Genomic DNA, 17,786 nt, shown 5'->3' on the forward strand with positions numbered 1-17,786 from the left:
TTTTTAAAAGAAAATTTGCCAACATTTGCAATTTGGGAGAATTCACTTTTTAAAAATCTGGGGTTTCAGCTTCTTTTGAAATATTAGACAATCTCACCATAGCGGAGGGGCGGGAGATGGGGGACATTTCTGCATGGCAAAAATCCTTTGCGTTTGGAATTCAGAGGAGGCACACTCAGACTGGGCGTGAGCTTTTCCAGTTCACCACTTCCTCACTGTTGTACATGGATGGTCGCGCCCCGCTTTACTTTTAAATATTGTTGCTAAGAGCAAGCTTTGGAAAGTGGGTGCTGGGGCACTATTGGTTAGAAAGGCTGCCAGTGGACCACAGCACTTACAGGCTGTGTCGGCTGCTTCATTCTTTGTATGCATCACTATACTATGTGCTACTGGCTTCGAAGTGTTCATGCTTTATATGGAAAGTACATCGCAGGCATCTGCATCTCTCTTGGTGGGGCCGGTTATTGTTAGCATGTACCTCGTTTTCAGGCCTCAGCATTTGGGCTACTGCACCTCTTAGGTGGTTGTTTACCGTTGCTCCTTCTGAGTGAGGGCTGACAATATCCAGGAGGGTTCCGAGGAGCATGAATGCGTTCCAATGTTATGAATAATTCTGGAAGTCTCTTTATTTGCCAAAGACACTTCTTACTAACTGGTCCGTCTCCTAGACAACTGAACTAGTGTGGCGACTTTGGGAATAATCTGGGAACGAGGTGCTCAGGACTGATCTCAGATGGAGCAGTGGGAGGCAGCGGGGGGCATGGAGGGACCCACTGCAGGCCAGGTCTAGGCAGGTGTGGCCCCACAGAGTGGGTCCCACAGCCCGCGAATGAGCTTGTCCCCATCGCCGTGGACCCGAACCCCGCGGCTGCGGCCGAAAGCGCCGCATTGCGCCTGCGCGCAAAGCCTCCGGGCCGGCAGAGAGAGCGACCGGTTCATTAGGCCTGGGAAGGACCGGCTGCTTCACGAGTCTGCGCAGGCGCGGCCCTCCTACGGACACTGGTCGGTGCGCAGGCGCCACCTAGTCGCTCTTTAAGTCCTGTAAACAGAGGAGCCCGCTGGTGACAACTTCTGCTTCCGGGTCACTCCTTGACAGCCGCTCTTACGACCCAGATCTACCCCACGGTTCGGTGAGTGCGGCCCTCGCTGCGGGAATGCTTGCATCCAGGTTCCCTAACCCGGGCACCAAGCCCGGTAACGCTTCCTCCACTGTCCGCTCGGGGTCCGCGAGCCCTCGAGCCTGAGATCTCGTCCCGGCCTCTGGAGACCAGGGAAGGGGTTGATCTGCCTCTGGGGCTCCCGCGGCTCAGTTTATGCGACCCCCTCAAAGTACCGACTCCGGGAGACCTGCCGGGATTGCTGCAATTTAGGGGGAAGACATGCGGAAAGTGACACCTCACGTCCTCGCATTTCGTACCCTTACCCTCCGCTCCCTGGTCTCGGAGGGACAAAGCTGCCGCGAGCCCTCCCCCAGCAGGTGCGGCGGGGTTGGGGTCCCCTCTGGCTGGGCCGAGGGTCTCCCCTCCCCGCGGAAGCACCAGAGCTATTAAGTGTCGCCTCCGACGTTGCTTCTAGCTTCGCAATAAAACCCCCTTGGTGTTTTCTCTGGATCTGAAGTGCAAGTAAATGGGGGAAAGAGGGCTTTCAGCTCCAGGAGAGGAAAGGGGTCACTTGGGGGTCAAACCGTGCATGGCTGCAGACTGGAGATAGGTCGAGTTTAGATTTCCTGGACCCTTCGTGACAGTGAATGTTGTCAGTGTGCCCCGGAGTTTCACTCTTCACCAGGAACTTGGAGGCAGCAGCAGAGAACCCCTGGTCATATGCTGAGTTAGGAGTTCCATGAGCATCCCCAGAATGATTGCAGGGCTTATTTAACATCTTCTGATGATCGTGGCCCAGAATCGGTTAACAGAACCACTCGGTCTAAGCCAGTGGTTCTCAACCTTCCTAATGCCGCGACTCTTTAATACAGTTCCTCATGTTGTTGGTGACCCCCAATTTCATTGTTACAAATTGAACATAATTAAAGCATAGTGATTAACCACAAAAACTGTATGTAATTATATATGTGTTTTCCGATGGTCTTAGGCGACCCCTGTGAAAGGGTCGTTCGACCCCCAACGGGGTCGCGACCCACAGGTTGAGAACCGCTGGTAAGCCTTCCACTTCAGATGCTCTGTCTTCTGTCCCGATTCTTGGAAGCTCTGATTCAAATGCACCTCTGCCTTTTCCTTGCAACAAAGAAATATAAGATACTGACCCTTGTCTCTGAGGAGTTTAGCGGCTGTTGGACAGATTATGCTAATTCTAAACTATCTAGAAAATTTCAGAGAGACATATAAACAAGTGTGTGAGCATATTCATAATAACTTAGGGGAGAGGAATTCCCAATTTGAATCATTGGTACCTACGAATTGAATAATTTTAACTTGCATTCTATTAATTAATACTGTATGTATTTAAGCAGAAATGAAAAGTGATTAGCAAAATAGAAACTATTAGAGTTTGTAGTATGTTACATAATGTATGAGGGGTTAGAGCAAAAATTATATAGTATGGAATGACCAAAATAATTTTAGGATTTTTCCCTTAGTAATCATCATATGCATAATGTTGTTTAACTACAGGTCTTGAATTTTTTAAGATCCAAAGTAATAAACTTTACATTGGTTTCAACAAATATTTATTGAGAACCTATCATGTGCCAGGCACTATTGAAAATAAGACTATATTTACTCCCAAGGAACTTATAGTTTAATAATATGGATTCTAAATAGTTGCACATAGAGGGCTGATACTGCATACTATATTTTCTCTATAATTTTTGATATATGCTTGGTATATACAGCCAAAACTTTGATCATAGTTGAGTTTAAGTATATTACATTTTCTTCTTCCATCCTAGAACTCTCTGTCATGTGGTTTCAATATATATTTGCCCAAATCTGTTTCTCAGTTGTCACAAATGGCCAGTTATTAACATTTTTAATTCATTTTGCACTCAAATCTGCTTCTTTCCCTATAACTGCATGTGTCATTGGTGCAAACTTTGAATTATTTTATAATTTAATATAATTGACTCTAGAGTTGTTGTACTTTCGCGTTTCTTTCTTATTTTAGAATATTACCTCAAATATTTCCCATTTTTTCTGTTAAAAAAATTTTAAATCTTTTCACAGATACTTTGTCATTAACAAACTGTAGTTGTTCCAAAGTCTTTTCCCTCTCTTCTCACAGGTAACAATCACTTCCATGCCCTTTGGTCAATCAATCAACCAATATTTATTAAATACCTACTTTTTGCAAGTCTCTGTGGATAGCCTTACATGGGCAAAAAAGTGGAAGACAAAGATCTTGCCTTCCAATTGATTTCTTTTCTTTTTTTAAAAAAATATTTTTATTGATTTTAAAGAGGAAGGGAGAGGGAGAGAGAGAGATAGAAACATCAATGATGAGAGAGAATCATTGATCGGCTGCCTCCTGTATGCCCCCAACTGGGGATCAAACCAGCAACCTAGGCATGTGCCCTGACGGGGAATCGAACCCATGACCTCCTGGTTCATAGGTCAATGCTCAATAAAAACCCCTTGGTGTTTTCTCTGGATCTGAAGTGAAAGTAAACAGGGGCTGGGCTAATTACAATTTAGTTGGAGAAAACATATGACTATAAATATACTTCAAAGCCAAATATATCAAATAACCTAACTGATAATAAAGACCACAAAATTCAGAGGAGGAAAATAATGTTTTGTGGCATCTTCGGCCTTTAAAAAAATTCCCTTCCTTGTGTACGCTTGTTTCAAATCACACAGAACTCCATGGGGTTCTTGGGGAAATCTTGTGCTAGGTTAGGTCAGAGAGTAGAACTGAGGTTCTAATGGTCAGGTCATTTGTGTCCAGGTTTACCCAGCTCCCTAAGCAATTATTATTAATTTTTTTCTTTAGATTAAGAGAAAATTATATTAACTAATCATTGATCTCTTTGAAATCTGCTTTTGGTATTAGGAGGGCCTCAGAGGACTCCTACCCCTAAGGACAGGTAGCTCAGTGATATTGTGTATGCCTAAAACTTCTTTGTTTCAGGCAGTTTGGAGCATGTGAACATACCCTGAGCCTTGATGAGTTCCAGTATGTGGTATATTATGCAGAGCATTCAGAGCAAATACTCTCTCTCAGAGCGCTTAATCCGAACAATTGCTGCCATTCGTTCCTTCCCACATGATAATGTAGAGGACCTCATCAGAGGGGTGAGTGTGCTGTTATTGACACAGAGTCCTTGGGGAGGTGAAAGTTCCTGGGAAATCCTAATAGATTACAGATTTGTAGCTTTGACTCAGCTCAAGATCACAAAGCAATTTTACAGTATTTTTAAATGTATTAATTTGACCATTGCGATATATTTTCCCTATTTTTTGCTTCTCTTCCCCTCTCCTTTTCACTTTGAGCATCTGATATTTTCCTTCAGAAAATAGGTTCTAGATAACCCTGGTCTCATGTTCTTTGTGAAATCCCTGTCTGGATATGGTGTCTATCGGATCCAGCAAGCTCAGTCTTCTACACATGTACTGAGGGAGGAAGGAGACCAGCAAAGCAGAAGTGGTTTTCAAATCTTTGTTTTTTATGATTACATGGAGAGGTATCACCTGCCTTCTAACAACAGCTACTATTTCTAGTTCTGTAAAGAATAGTATCAACCCCTAACACACATGGCAATTCATGACTTAAGAAAACACCTTAATATCTGATATTTAACCACTACTGTTCAATAATTCATGACTAGTGTATCCTAGAAGGTCTCTGATACTTTTTTCTGCATATTATTCCTGTTGAAAAGAAGTTACAGTGTAATTTTTTAAAAATACATTTTTATTGATTTCAGAAAGGAAAGGAGAGGGAGAGAGAGACGGAAACACCATGATGAGAGAGAATCATTGATCGGCTGCCTCCTGCACGCCCCCTATTGGGATCAAGCCTGCAACCTGGGCCTGTGCCCTTGATGGAAATGGAACCTGGGACCCTTTAGTTCACAGGCCAACACTCTATCCATTGAGACAAACCGGCTAGGGCTACAGTGTAATTTTTCAATCACTAGAAAATGTGTCCAGATGGTTACTTCTGTACATTCTTTTTAACAACTTTAGAATCCTTACTTACAGCCTAGAGCTCTGTAGCTGCTTCAGAGTTGTGTGGCACAACAGTGAGAAGAAAAAGTCATACGGTATTAGCTTGTTCTCAGCAAAAGTGATATCCGAAGGTCCGCAGTAGAAATTTTGTCACGTTCTAATTCTAGCTCTGCTGCTGAGTCATTCAGTGACTTTGGTCTGACTATAGTAGCTCTATCTCCTTGGTCAGATTTGGGGGGGAAAAAAGTACCAGCAGGGCTAGATGGCAGAGAATGCTGACACTAAGAAGCTACTTTGAAAATGTTTGTAAACAAAAAGATAATGTTAAGGTGAGCTTACTGCTAGTGATGGTCATCTGTTGAATGGCAAAAGGAGCGTGCTCGTTCTGCTGGCTTTAGTCTGACTTCCTGACCTTTTCAGAGCTTAGTGCTCATAGAAAGCTTTTCCAGCTTTCCTGCCTGCTGATGAGGTTCCCACCGCTTTTACATATCAGCTTATGTCCTTAGTGATGTCCAAATGACCTGGCAGGCTCTCTTGTGAGAAAATAACTTGATTTAAGGAATTGACAGTCCCTTTTATTTATCATCAGTGTTTTTGTTTGCTTTGTATATTAACAATATTATTTAATTAATAGGAATAGAAACTGGGACCACTAGTCTGTTTACAGTTGAGTTAGAACCCTCTTCCCCCTGGACTCAGTTCTGAGATCTGTCCTGCTCGATGAGCCAGAGCTGAGCACACTGACTGAAGTTTCCCTCTGCTGTAGGGAGCAGATGTGAACTGCACCCATGGCACGCTGAAGCCTTTGCACTGTGCCTGCATGGTGTCCGATGCCGACTGTGTGGAGTTACTCCTGGAAAAGGGAGCTGAGGTAATATTCTTAACACTGTCACATTAATGATTTACTAAAGCTGGAGCTTCACATTTTCTTAAAATTTCTCTCTTCTCCCATCTCTTCCCACCTTCTAGCTCCTGGTAATATTGGCATAGCCAGTATGAAAGCAAAATGCAATGGAAAATATATGAAATCATCCTAAGGATTTCATTCCTTTGACTTTCTTTTTAAAGTTGCCCAGAAAGAAGGAATCTTATCTCCCCTTTCTCTCCCAGCCTTCCTTCTGGAGTTGTTTATACTACCATTTAATCCTTTTGCTGCCTATTGACTGTCCAAGAGCTGTAAGTGCAGAGGTCCCTGGACTCTGATTAAATCTAAACCATGTGAGACCTGTTGCTACCAGACGTGCACTCTTTATTTTTTCTTTCTCTATTTGTTTTTATCTTTTTTTTTTTATTGCTTAAAGTATTACAAAGAGTATTACACAGGTCTCCTTTTTTTTTTCTCCCCTTGACATTCCAGACGTGCACTCTTAATACCACTGTCATTGGGAGATACATATCATTCAGCAATCCCTTCCTTAATATTGGGTTACTTGTGCTATTTCTGCCTACCAATTATTTTGTTTTAGTATATCTTGCTTCTGTAAAAACCATAGATTAATTTATGTTGGCATTAGCAAGAAGCAGCATAGTATACTGAGTGATTAAAAGAATAGACTCTGGAGCAGGACTTCATGGATTTGAATTCTAGCTGTCACTTCTTCCTGCTGTGTGACCTTGAACAAGTTACTTAACCTTTCTTTACCTTAGTTTCCCCACCTGTAAAATGGGGATAATAATGGTATCTTCTTTATAAGGTTGTAAAGTATTTAGAACACTGGCATGTAATAATTGCTAACTGCTTGTTAAATAATTATATAAGCAGTTTTGACTCTTGGTGAGCTATCTTAACGTGCATATGCTGAGGTACTAATTTGAATCAGACATGCCATGAAGCTGGTGTGCAGGCTCCAAACACTAATCAGTGAGCCTAAAGGGCAGCCCCAGCATCTGATCTCCACACAGCTGTGTTGTTCTCTACTGTCATTATATTTTCCATAACTTTTTTTTGTGTCAATTCTCACCGCAGGATATTTTCCCATTGATTCTTAGAGAGAGTGGAAGGGAGGGGGAGGGACACAGATAGAGAAACATTGATGAGAGAGAGACACATCGATTGGTTGCCTCCTGCACGCACCCCAACTGGGGCCAGGGATCAAGCCTGCAATCAAGGTACGTGCCCTTGACCGGAACTGAACCCAGACCCTTTAGTCCATGGGCTGATGTTCTATCCACTGAGCCAAATTGGCCAGGGCTCCATAACACTTTTGTGAGTGACCCTGAAATAAAAGCCAGTGGTTAATGTCAGTGATGAAAATGAAAATATCTTGGGGGAGAAAAAGAGAGTTTTTATCTAAATACAAGGTTGAACTCAGTTTAAATGTTTCCGTTTTTCTTTATTGCATATAGGGGAAAGGAGGGGCAGAGGGAGAGAGAGAGATTGAGTAGCTGTCTCTAACCACTGAACCATACTAGCCAGGGCATATCTTCTCTTTCTTTAGCCCTTATTATGCGGTAGAGATTCTAGTGCATAATAAATGATAACAGCAGCAAGCACCTAAAGAACGCAGGCCAGTCAGGAAGTGCACATAACAGTGTTGCTTGGGGACAGTTCTTTTCCTATTTGCTCCTAAGCTCCTGTGATATCTCTACCTTGATCACTAAGGCCCCCCTGGGAATTGCTTGTTGACTCTCTTGTTCAGAACATTACAAGCCAAGGTAGTGGATAAACATGCATGCTTCTTTGCCCACCTATCGTCTCAGTAGTCCATCTACTGTAATACAGTTCCTCCCTCTCTTCAGGTGAATGCCCTGGATGGTTACAACCGAACAGCCCTCCACTATGCAGCTGAGAAGGATGAGGCTTGCGTGGAGGTCCTGTTGGAGTATGGTGCAAACCCCAATGCACTGGATGGCAACCGAGACACCCCCCTTCACTGGGCAGCCTTTAAGAACAATGCTGAATGTGTGCGGGCCCTCCTAGAGAGTGGGGCCTCTGTCAATGCCCTGGATTACAACAATGATACCCCACTCAGCTGGGCTGCCATGAAGGGAAATCTTGAGAGCGTCAGCATCCTTCTTGATTATGGTGCAGAGGTCAGAGTCATCAACCTAAAAGGCCAGACACCTATCTCCCGGCTGGTGGCTCTGCTAGTCAGGGGACTTGGAACTGAGAAAGAGGACTCTTGCTTTGAGCTCCTCCACAGGGCTGTTGGACACTTTGAATTAAGGAAAAATGGCACCATGCCACGAGAAGTGGCCAGAGACCAGCAGCTATGTGAAAAACTGACTGTTCTGTGCTCAGCCCCAGGAACTCTAAAAACACTCTCTCGCTATGCTGTGCGCCGAAGCCTGGGACTCCAGTATCTGCCAGATGCAGTGAAGGGCCTTCCCCTGCCAGCTTCTCTGAAGGAATACCTGTTGCTCGTAGAATAGCCTGGAGAAGATGTTTGCACCATCACGCAGGCACCTCTGGGTCAGGTTTTCCCTGCACTGCTGTCTCTTTGTCTTGGAAAACAGGAAAAGCAGCTGTTCCTGTTGTGTTGTTTATATTTTGAGGCAACATGTCACAACAGTAACTTCCACACCACCTCCTCTCCCCAAACCAAGCAACCAAACAACAAGAAAGAGATCTCTCACTTTTGTCTTCTGTTTACTTATTATATTGCACCCTGTGAAGAGGTCTCCCATCTCTCCTCCTCTTTAGGGAAAAAGCCAACAGTGCAATCTCATTTTCTCTAGGAAGATGAAAAGTACAAAGTACTCAAAGAATGTGTGTTTGGTTTTCCTTTGGGGACATAATTAACACTTTGGAACAATCCTCTAGAAGCATTTTAATTGATCTGTGAAGAAGTTTAAGGAAATTCCATCTAACTTTTGCCCAAAGATGAAGGTATTATATAGCCTCAAGTAGTGTGCAGATGGAGAACTGGGCTGGATGGTATCCCTAGAGTGTCACCTCATGGGGCATTCAGAAGGGACTGGCTCCCTTTCTCACCATCAAAAGAAACAGCAGTCTTTGCCTCTTTTCCATGGTTGTGCCCAAGGATTACAATAATTCAGCAAATTAATTCAGAAAGATTGTCTCGCTGCTTTCCACATAGTAGAAGAGATAGCAGGTTCTACGCAGTCCTAAAAATTTTCTTGTAATGCAGTTCTTTCTCTTCCTGAAAGCCAGCTTGCTCCAATGGTGTAGCGGGCATTTCCTGCATCATAGGCGAAGGTGTTTGCTCTAGTAGGAGAGGAATGGGGCTGCCTTTCCTCGTGGGTCTTCCTTATTCCCTATGTGAAGCTCACTTTGCTAAGGGCTTGGAATTATTTTTCTTTCATTTGTTTTGGAAAATTGGCTCTTTACTGATCTATACAAGACATTGGTGGAGGGGATGGAGTGGGGGCTGGGGGAAGAGCATTATACGAGCCTCTTTCGAGATGGCCCATTTACCCAAAAAAGATCTGTTTTAGTGAATAATACTTAGTCAACAATACTCCTTTCCATGTCCCTAACCTAGATCAAGTTATTTTTTTAAAATTTATTTTCAGAGAGGAAGAGAGAGATAGAAACATCAATGATGAGAGAGAATAATTGATTGGTTGCCTCTTGCATGCCCCCTACTGGGGACCAAGCCCACAACTCGGGCATTTACCCTTTACCGGAATAGAACCTGGGACCCTTCAGTCCAAAGGCCGACACTCTATCCACTGAGCCAAACCAGCTAGGGCTAGATCAAGTTATTATTGGTCTTAGATGACCTGTATGCAAATTTGAAAAACCTTTTTAAAAAAACAATTGGGAACTACAAATAAAAATGAACAATCTGCTGACATAGCTAATTTGAACAAGTATACTATCTGCTTTTGCTCTTTTGCTATTGGTGTTTTTGCTTCCTTAAAAAATAAACAGTTCTGAAAGTAACTGGTAATTTCTGTTGTTCTTACTTTTCTCCACATTATTTAATCACCCTGAACTCATCTCTGAAATGGCACTGTCACCCTCCCTCATAGGCTATTTTGAGGATTCAGTGATAACAATGCTTGATATTTATTGTTAGTTCCTGTACTAGTATAAAGAGCATTTGGCTGCTTTAATTCTGGACTCTGACACGCCTTCTCAGTCACTACACCTAGATAATTATTTAAGGTAAAGAAGTAATACTTTGGACAGCCAGCAAAACTGACTTATTAGAGATAATTCCTTCCTCCACCCCTTGTAAACCTGAAGCTGCTTCACCAAGCAGGTGAGGAAACTGGGTTGGGAGGAACATGTTTGCCTGTGCTGTGAGCCAGGATCTGGTCATTGAAGGCTAAGCTTAAACCAGGGCACCATCCTGACCATTTTGGGTATAATTTGTAGTCCCAATCCTGAAGACCGACTGCATTACATGGGCACTTGGCTAATGAGGAAGAAGAAGCTGTTGTTATGGGACAGAAAACAAACTAAGCTGAATAAGAACGGACATCTTTCCAAAACAGTATTGCAACCAAATCAGGTCCCAGATTAGCTGTCTAAATTTCCCAAGCTTTCCAAATATACATGGCTCCCCACAAATGGAGTCTGGCTTTCACCCAGGAAGGAGTACAGGGGAAGAGTTGAAAAGGGAGAACCCTGGGTTGTCAGTGGAGGAGTAGAGATCATGGGATGGCCGGGGAAAGCAGCTCTGGGTAATGGGTATATGATCAAAAAGAGAAACACCACTTCAGCTTAAGGGAGTCGGGAGCATCGTACTGACTGCAGAAGCAGCTAGTGCGGATGAAGGTGAGGACCAGCGAACTCTGCTCTAGGACCTGGTGTGCAGAGCCAGGAGATGCTGCACAAGTCCATGGGCCGTTCACACGGGCTGCATGTCCCATGTGTCCGGTCCGGGCAGAGTCTGGTAGTGCTGTGCTCTACTTGTGAAGATGACAGCAGGAGATCCAAAAGCACAGTGACCAGTTGGCATTTATTAGTGTAGTTATTGTCTGTCATTGCAGCAAACACAGTAGAGGAACCAAGACTTTGTTATCACAAAGAAATAAATAAAGCTTATTTTTAGGAAAATTCTAACCGAGTAACTGAAATCTAGCAGTAGAGGAGCCCAGCCTGTGTGATGGATGAAGCTGGGGTAGAAGTCTTGATAAATTCTACCTAAAAGGAGCTTTCACTCATTGCCCCCTAGCCAGAGCTGATCTTGGCTGCAGTTAGAGAATAAAAGGAAACCTAATGAAAAATGAGCTAAAACACTTGAGAATATGTGGACTTGGATCTATCAGGGGGTGAGCTGACCATGATCAGACAATCCATCCCCCTCCCTCCAAAGATGTTTAGACAGGAGCTTCTCCAGACCGCTTCCGATTGATGTGCTCCAGGTGCGCATGCTCTGAGGTATCCAGGTCAATCTCATATTTGGCTAGGATTTTGAGGATGGGCCTCAGCTTCAGCCACCACTGTTCCTTGGGGATGCGGTGCCTACAGAGGAATGAGGTAGATCAGGGGTAGGGAGTGTCCAGCCCGCGGACCGTGTAAGGCCCACGAAGTCACTTGGTCTGGCCCTGCCAAGGCATTAGGGTGAGTTAATTAAATGTTTGGCCAAATATAGCAGGCTAATTTTTAAATTGATAATTTTGTATGGCCCATGAATGATGTTATAAATATCCAAATGGCCCTTGACAGAAAAAGGGTTCCCCACCCCTGAGGTAGATGATAATTTAATCTTTTAGGAGGGCAATCAACTATCAAATGCTTATGGGAAGAAGTTGAGCAAAAGAAGCTGGATTTAGGGCATGGGCATCGGATCCTAGGTAGGTACAGCTACAGATGTTACTCCTAAGAGAAGAACTGAAGGTAGTGAGCAGACTGGGAAAAGCAGACCTTAAAACTACCAGGGAGGGAATCACTCCAGGAAGCAGATGTACTCACTCAAAATCGGTCTGGTCCTTCAGCTCAGCCACTGGTTGAAAGACCAGGGCCCTCTTACGCATCCCTAGAACGCAGCCCGAGTCTGGAGTATTGGCAAAAATCCGTCCTGCAATAAGGCATGGTCAGTCAGCTTCTATACTGGGGAGCCCGCCTCTTTGGAGGGGCCTTACCCTCTTACCCCACCTACCATTACGGTAACTCTCTTTGATTTTCCCAGTCATCCAGTTCATGGCCTTGGCACCCATCTTAGTGGCAAAATTCCTGTCAAATGGAGTTGGGCTCCCACCCTAGAAAAAGAATCATAAAAATTACTGAGGGAAAGGCTCTAAGTAGCACAGATATCTGAAAACAGAGAAAAAGGAAAGAATGGACCCAGGTTACTGCCAGAAACAGAAATCTAGAAATCTAATTATGAAAGGAAATCCTGAAACAGTTCTGGGAACCAGGGAGAGCTGGCCAGGAATATTTGGCCATTTGTCAGGTATAAGAGTTACTAATTAGGTAAAGGGATGACCGGTGTCACAGTGGCCACTCCTAGCTCCACAGCTCCCAGATCTTGTTCATGTACTTCTAGTCTCATTGGCCACTCGGTCACTTCCCTACCCCTCTTCAACCTGGCAGCTTTTGTCATCATCATCAATGACATTGAAGTGTTCCTTGTAGCCCAGTCTGGATGCTCTTGGTAGCTCCTCAGAATAATATAAAACACTAGAAGCCCGATGCATGAAATTCATGCAAGAGTAGGCCTTCCTTCCCCCCGCTGCTGGCACCGGCTTCCCTCAGGCCGCTGGCAGGCACCCAGGACCCAGGCTTCCCTCACAGCCCTGGCTTCATCCCGAAGGTCGTCCGGAAGGATGTCCAGAAGGACATCTGGTCTAATTAGCATATTATGCTTTTATTATTATAGATATAGATTTTTTTCTGAACTAAGAGAAAGTAGGTTGGAAAGTGGGAAGGAAAAACAGGAACGAGGTCTTCATACTTTCATATAATAGTACCCCATTCCTGCAGGTACTCATTCAAACTGAGATACTGGGAATTCATCTGTGGGTCGAGGAAGGTCAAAGGGCAATGCTTAGATAGCATCAGCTGGGGACATTTTGGATGGGGGAGGTCTCTAGTACCATAAGTGAGTGAGGCTGACCTTGGGTGGGGATTGAATGTGGGGATTGGATGTGGGTGGTAGAAAGGAATTCCTTTTCCCTTGAAACTCAGTGGAGATGGAGCCCAACAGCAGCAAGGTGCCTGTACTCATATTCCACAGGCTCCGTAGGAAATGGTGTGGAGGGAAGAGCAATGGCTGAGGCTCATTCTGGCTCTCATCCAAGCTTAATGAATGGCCCTGAAAAAAATGTTTCTCCTCTCTGGGCCTCATTTTCTTCATTGCAATTAGTGGTTCTCAACTGGAGACAATTTTACCCTCCAGGGGACACTGACAGATTTTACTTGTTATAACTTGGGGTGGCAGTGCTACTAGTGTCTCGTGGGCAGAGTCCAGGGTTGCTGTTAAACTGTCCTACGATGCACAGAACAGCCACTACGACAGAGAATTGTCCTGCCCAAAACTGCAATAGTGCCGAGGTTGAGAAACCCTGCCCTAAATGAAGAGGATGGGCCACGTAATCTCTAAGGCAATTTCCAGGGTAAAGATGGTTTGGTTCTATGACTATAAAAGGCTGTAGGCTCATGCTCTATGTGGCACCAACAGCCTCCAGCAGGTCAGAGGCCAGCGGGAGCCTCAAGGCTGGGAGGGTTATGGTTGCCTGGTGAAGGGCATGACTGGGGCGTCTTCCCTACCTGCTGCATGTGGCCAAGCACATTCTTCCTGCTGTCGAAGATGCCCTTCCCCTCCTCAGAGTACAGGTTGAAAATGAAGTCAGTAGTATAATTCTCATTGCACTTCTCATTCCTGCCAGGTAGAGACCAAATGCCCGTGACTTTGGTTGTCTCCCCACCCCAGAACCCCCTTTCTGCCTCTGTAGGCTCTGTTCTGCCCTCTGCTATCTCCTCCCATGATTCAGGTTCCCTCCCTTTGTATCCAGATTCCTCAGTGCCCCAACCATGGACCCATTCTGTGGGCTAGGGCCAAAGCCTGGCAATTTTCTCTCTTCAGTTAGGAGCACACCGTGGATGAGGTACCTTAACACCAAGCCCCTTTTCACAGTTGTTTTCATCTTTTGCACCAGATGTTCAACATTCGCCTAAAAATGAAACAGTAAATCCTAAGTCTGTGGGAGTGGATAAGGTCGGGCACGTGCAGAGACCTCTTCCCCACCAGGCTTCTCCCGGAGGGCACTGGGCCTGATCCCTTTATGAAGTTCAGTGCAGACTGAAATTTAAATGAAGACGGCAAATCGGACAGGCAGAGGAAGAAGTTGGAGACAGCGGTGGTGACTGTCGGTTTTAGCCCCCTGGCCACCCCTCTCCTTGCCCCTTCCTAGGGGTTTCTGGTTCCCTCGGGGGGCTGACTCTGCTCTCAGCATCAGTCTGTACATGAGTTGCTTGTATGTACAGCAGTGATTCACCTGGGAGGAACCTGTTCCTTCACTTGGGCTTTGAGTTGGAGGTAGGAGAGAAAAAGTCCCGCCCTCCACTCCTGGCGGGGGCTGGCTGCAGTCTTGGATTAGGGAACTCCTTCAGTATCCACTGTGTGGCTCTTTTGTTCCTCCAGGGAACTGGGATCTTGGGAAGGAAGGGCCATATGGTCTCTCTGAGAGAGAGGAGTCAGAGCCTCACCCTGGAGGTGAAAGGGTATCCCCTTCTCAAAACTGGAATGAGAAGAGCCCATGTTGGTAGCAAGGGAAATTGGGAAGGGCAGCGCGATGTCGTAGAAAGGTCACCAACTTTCTCAATCAGTTCTGAGTTTAGAAAAGTTTCTAACCTCTCTAAACCTTTCTCGTCTGTAATATGAAGATAGTATTGCCCTAGCATGTCTGTTGTGAAAATAAAATGAAAAACACACATAAAGGTCCGAGCAGCAGGCCGTCCTTCTAGATCAGTGGTTCTCAACCTTCCTAATGCCGCGACCCTTTAATACAGTTCCTCATGTGGTGGTGACCCCCAACCATAAAATTATTTTCGTTGCTACTTCATAACTGTAATTTTGCTACTGTTATGAATCATAATGTAAATATCTGATATGCAGGATGTATTTTCATTGTTACGAATTGAACATAATTAAAGCATAGTGATTAATCACAAAAACAATATGTAATTATATATGTGTTTTCCGATGGTCTTAGGCGACCCCTGTGAAAGGGTCGTTCGACCCCCAAAGGGGTCGCGACCCACAGGTTGAGAACCGCTGTTCTAGATGAACGCTCCAACAGTAGGCGCTGTGGTCATGTATGTGAGGTCACGCTAAGGAATGCCTGCTCAGTGCTCTCTCTAGTCTCCTCGCAGGACTCCCAGACCAATCAGCTCTGTCCTCATCTTGAGCTCTCTCAGCTCAGGTCGCTCGGGGAGGGTGGGGACGTTGGGGACAGACTGGGGCAGGGGAGAGCCACCTAGCAGGCTCTGGGTGGCTGTCTACCTGCAGGTCTCGAATGGTGAAGGGCTCCTCAAAAATGTAGGCGGCATCGGCCCCAGCCGCCAGGCCTGCCATGGTGGCCAGGTAGCCGCAGTAGCCACCCATAGTTTCAATGATAAACACCCGACGCTTGGTGCCTGCTGCTGACTGCTTGATGCGGTCACAGGTCTGCAAAGACAAAAGGTCATAGAAAGACACAGTCAGGGATCTGATTCTTGTCACTTCCGTGGCCCTTGTCGTAACCTAACCCTGGAGCTATCCCCTCCCAGGGCACCTTAGGTTCCTGCCTGCAGGACGGCAGGCACACTTGCCGCACACACTGCAGAGCTACCCTTTCCGTTGCTCAGAGAACGGAAATTAGGCTGTGACCTCAGAAAGGAAAAATACTTTTGGTATCAGAGTCTTGACGCATTTCTCGGTCAGAGGACTCACAGATGAGGAGAATAAACACATATGAATGGTTACATAGTCTGTGCAAATGCCTGGACTTGAAGAAGCATTTTTCAAATACTGCCACTTGGTTGGTACAAAAAAATATACCTCACTTTCCAGGACCAGACTCAGTCCAGGGCTTATAATCTTGGCCAGAGGCATGGGTGGGGTTGGGGGCTCTCACCGTGCAAATTGTGTTGAGCGCTGTGTCAGCCCCCACACTGAAGTCTGAGCCAGGGACATTGTTGGAGACGGTAGCAGGAATGATCACAAACGGGATGCAGAGCTCGTCATACTGCTTCCTGCCCTCCATCAGTTCCAGGCCCCCTGTGTAAGCCTGAGAAGATAGTGGTAGGGGCAGGATGAGGGGAGAGAGGGAAATGTAGGAGGGAGGGAGGGAGAGGAGGAAATGGGACTGGCACTCACCTCAAAGCCCCCAATGATGACAAGGCCCTGAATGTTAAACTTAGTGATGTTGGCACTGATCTGTTCTAAGCTCTTCTTGGGCAGAGTCCTAATTGGGGGTGGAGGTGGGTGGGAAGAGGTGTGGGGGTGGGGAGGGAGGATAATGAAATTTGGGGAAGAGACAGCAGAGAGAGAAAAGTTAGAGGACACTTTACTTTTAATTTCTTGATTTGTGCCCTCTTACCTACCCCACCCCCACCCAAGAACACACACTGGGGCTCTAAAGTGCCAGAGCTGGTAAAAGGGGTGGGGTGGCCTGACTGCTCTCACTGAAGCAACTGTGAGCATAGGGGGAAGAATTCCAGACAACAGCAGTGGTCCCAGCAGACCCTGACCTGACGAACTGACTCCCATGAAGGGGGTGCTCCTGCAATGCCACTTACCTTTTAGTCCCAAGTTTAGACCCACCCTGGCCAGTCCAGCCTCCAACATAGCTCCAGCCAGCTTCCTCAATCTGCAGGGAAAAGTCAGATCGTACACTGACCCCACCTGAGTTCTGAGCCCACCCTGACACCCTCTGGTTGGAAGAGGAACACCAGGGATTGGTTTTTCCCCACCTCGTTGGACATCTTCCACCCTTTCTGCTCATTCCCAAATGATGAGCACCTACTTATGTGAGGCACTGTGTTGAGCTTTGGGATAGGGAATTAAATGAGACGTTGCTTGCAAAGGGTTCGACTCAGTGGCCCTTGCCTGTTTCTACTGTCCTAAAATTAAATATCTGCTTCTGCTCAAACTATGAGACAGAAAGGTAGTGAGGGGCAGGGGAAGAAAAGAGAACAGACAGGTGACCCCCTGCTACACTCATCCCCCATGACTGCTCCATGGCCCCAGAATACCCCCTCTTTCATTTTGGCTCCCGTACCTGACCCTTGGCCAGGCCCTCGAAGCCGTCATGCACAACCAGAACTCGGTTGCCCTGGATGAGGCCAATTCTCACGGTGGAGCGGACGGCAGCATTCATGCCTGCTGCTGGGGCCCCCACATTCATCACGGCCACTGTGTGCAAGCCCGTCTGTGGAGAAGCAAGCAGAGAGAGAGCAGGGGAAAAGGGGGGACAGGTCAGAAAGGAAGCTGAACTAAGTCCCTTGTTGTCCTTGAGTCAGGACATCTGCCTGACAATACACACCCCTCTCTCAGGGAACTCTTACATAGCTTGCTCCCTCATACAATGGAAGCAAAATTCCGTATCACAAATCAGTCAATAAAGCTGCTGTCCCTGACCCCAGATATCCTATATAATAAAAGCCTAATATGCTAGGTATCCGGTCGTCCGGTCAACCAATCAAAGCATAATATGCTAATGATATGCTAAGACCACTCAACCGCTCGCTATGACGTGCACTGACCACCAGGGGGCAGATGCTCCGACTGGTAGGTTAGCTTGCTACCGGGGTCTGGCTGATCA

General features: G+C 45.9%; 2 protein-coding genes across 4 annotated transcripts in view; one reads left to right on the forward strand and one right to left on the reverse strand.

The window, feature by feature from the left end:
- Positions 1-1,001: 1,001 nt before the first annotated feature.
- ASB8 (ankyrin repeat and SOCS box containing 8) lies at positions 1,002-8,667 on the forward strand. Of its 2 annotated transcripts, none has more exons than XM_005877370.2 (4): positions 1,002-1,130; positions 4,084-4,247; positions 5,890-5,994; positions 7,863-8,667. In XM_005877370.2, exons 2-4 carry the CDS (start codon positions 4,119-4,121, stop codon positions 8,493-8,495), a joined length of 867 nt encoding a protein of 288 aa, XP_005877432.1. In that variant the 5' UTR covers positions 1,002-1,130; positions 4,084-4,118; the 3' UTR covers positions 8,496-8,667. The 2 variants fall into 2 exon arrangements, with proteins under 2 accessions (XP_005877432.1, XP_014404125.1); XM_014548639.1 differs by having other exon boundaries at positions 1,023-1,130; positions 4,088-4,247.
- A 2,310-nt stretch (positions 8,668-10,977) lies between these two features.
- The window catches only part of PFKM (phosphofructokinase, muscle), a 39,228-nt gene continuing 32,419 nt past the window's right edge, over positions 10,978-17,786 (reverse strand). For both annotated transcript variants that reach the window (XM_005877378.2, XM_005877377.2), the window contains exons 14-23: positions 17,244-17,393; positions 16,762-16,832; positions 16,340-16,427; positions 16,098-16,250; positions 15,485-15,649; positions 14,092-14,153; positions 13,750-13,861; positions 12,140-12,239; positions 11,953-12,058; positions 10,978-11,502 (exon numbers count right to left, since the gene is read on the reverse strand). In XM_005877378.2, coding sequence (XP_005877440.1) covers positions 11,358-11,502; positions 11,953-12,058; positions 12,140-12,239; positions 13,750-13,861; positions 14,092-14,153; positions 15,485-15,649; positions 16,098-16,250; positions 16,340-16,427; positions 16,762-16,832; positions 17,244-17,393 — 1,152 coding nt within the window. In that variant the 3' untranslated portion in view covers positions 10,978-11,357. The remainder of the gene's footprint in view (positions 11,503-11,952; positions 12,059-12,139; positions 12,240-13,749; positions 13,862-14,091; positions 14,154-15,484; positions 15,650-16,097; positions 16,251-16,339; positions 16,428-16,761; positions 16,833-17,243; positions 17,394-17,786) is intronic.

This window comes from Myotis brandtii, unplaced genomic scaffold, assembly GCF_000412655.1.
Source record: "Myotis brandtii unplaced genomic scaffold, ASM41265v1 scaffold517, whole genome shotgun sequence".
Taxonomy (NCBI): Eukaryota; Metazoa; Chordata; class Mammalia; order Chiroptera; family Vespertilionidae; genus Myotis; species Myotis brandtii.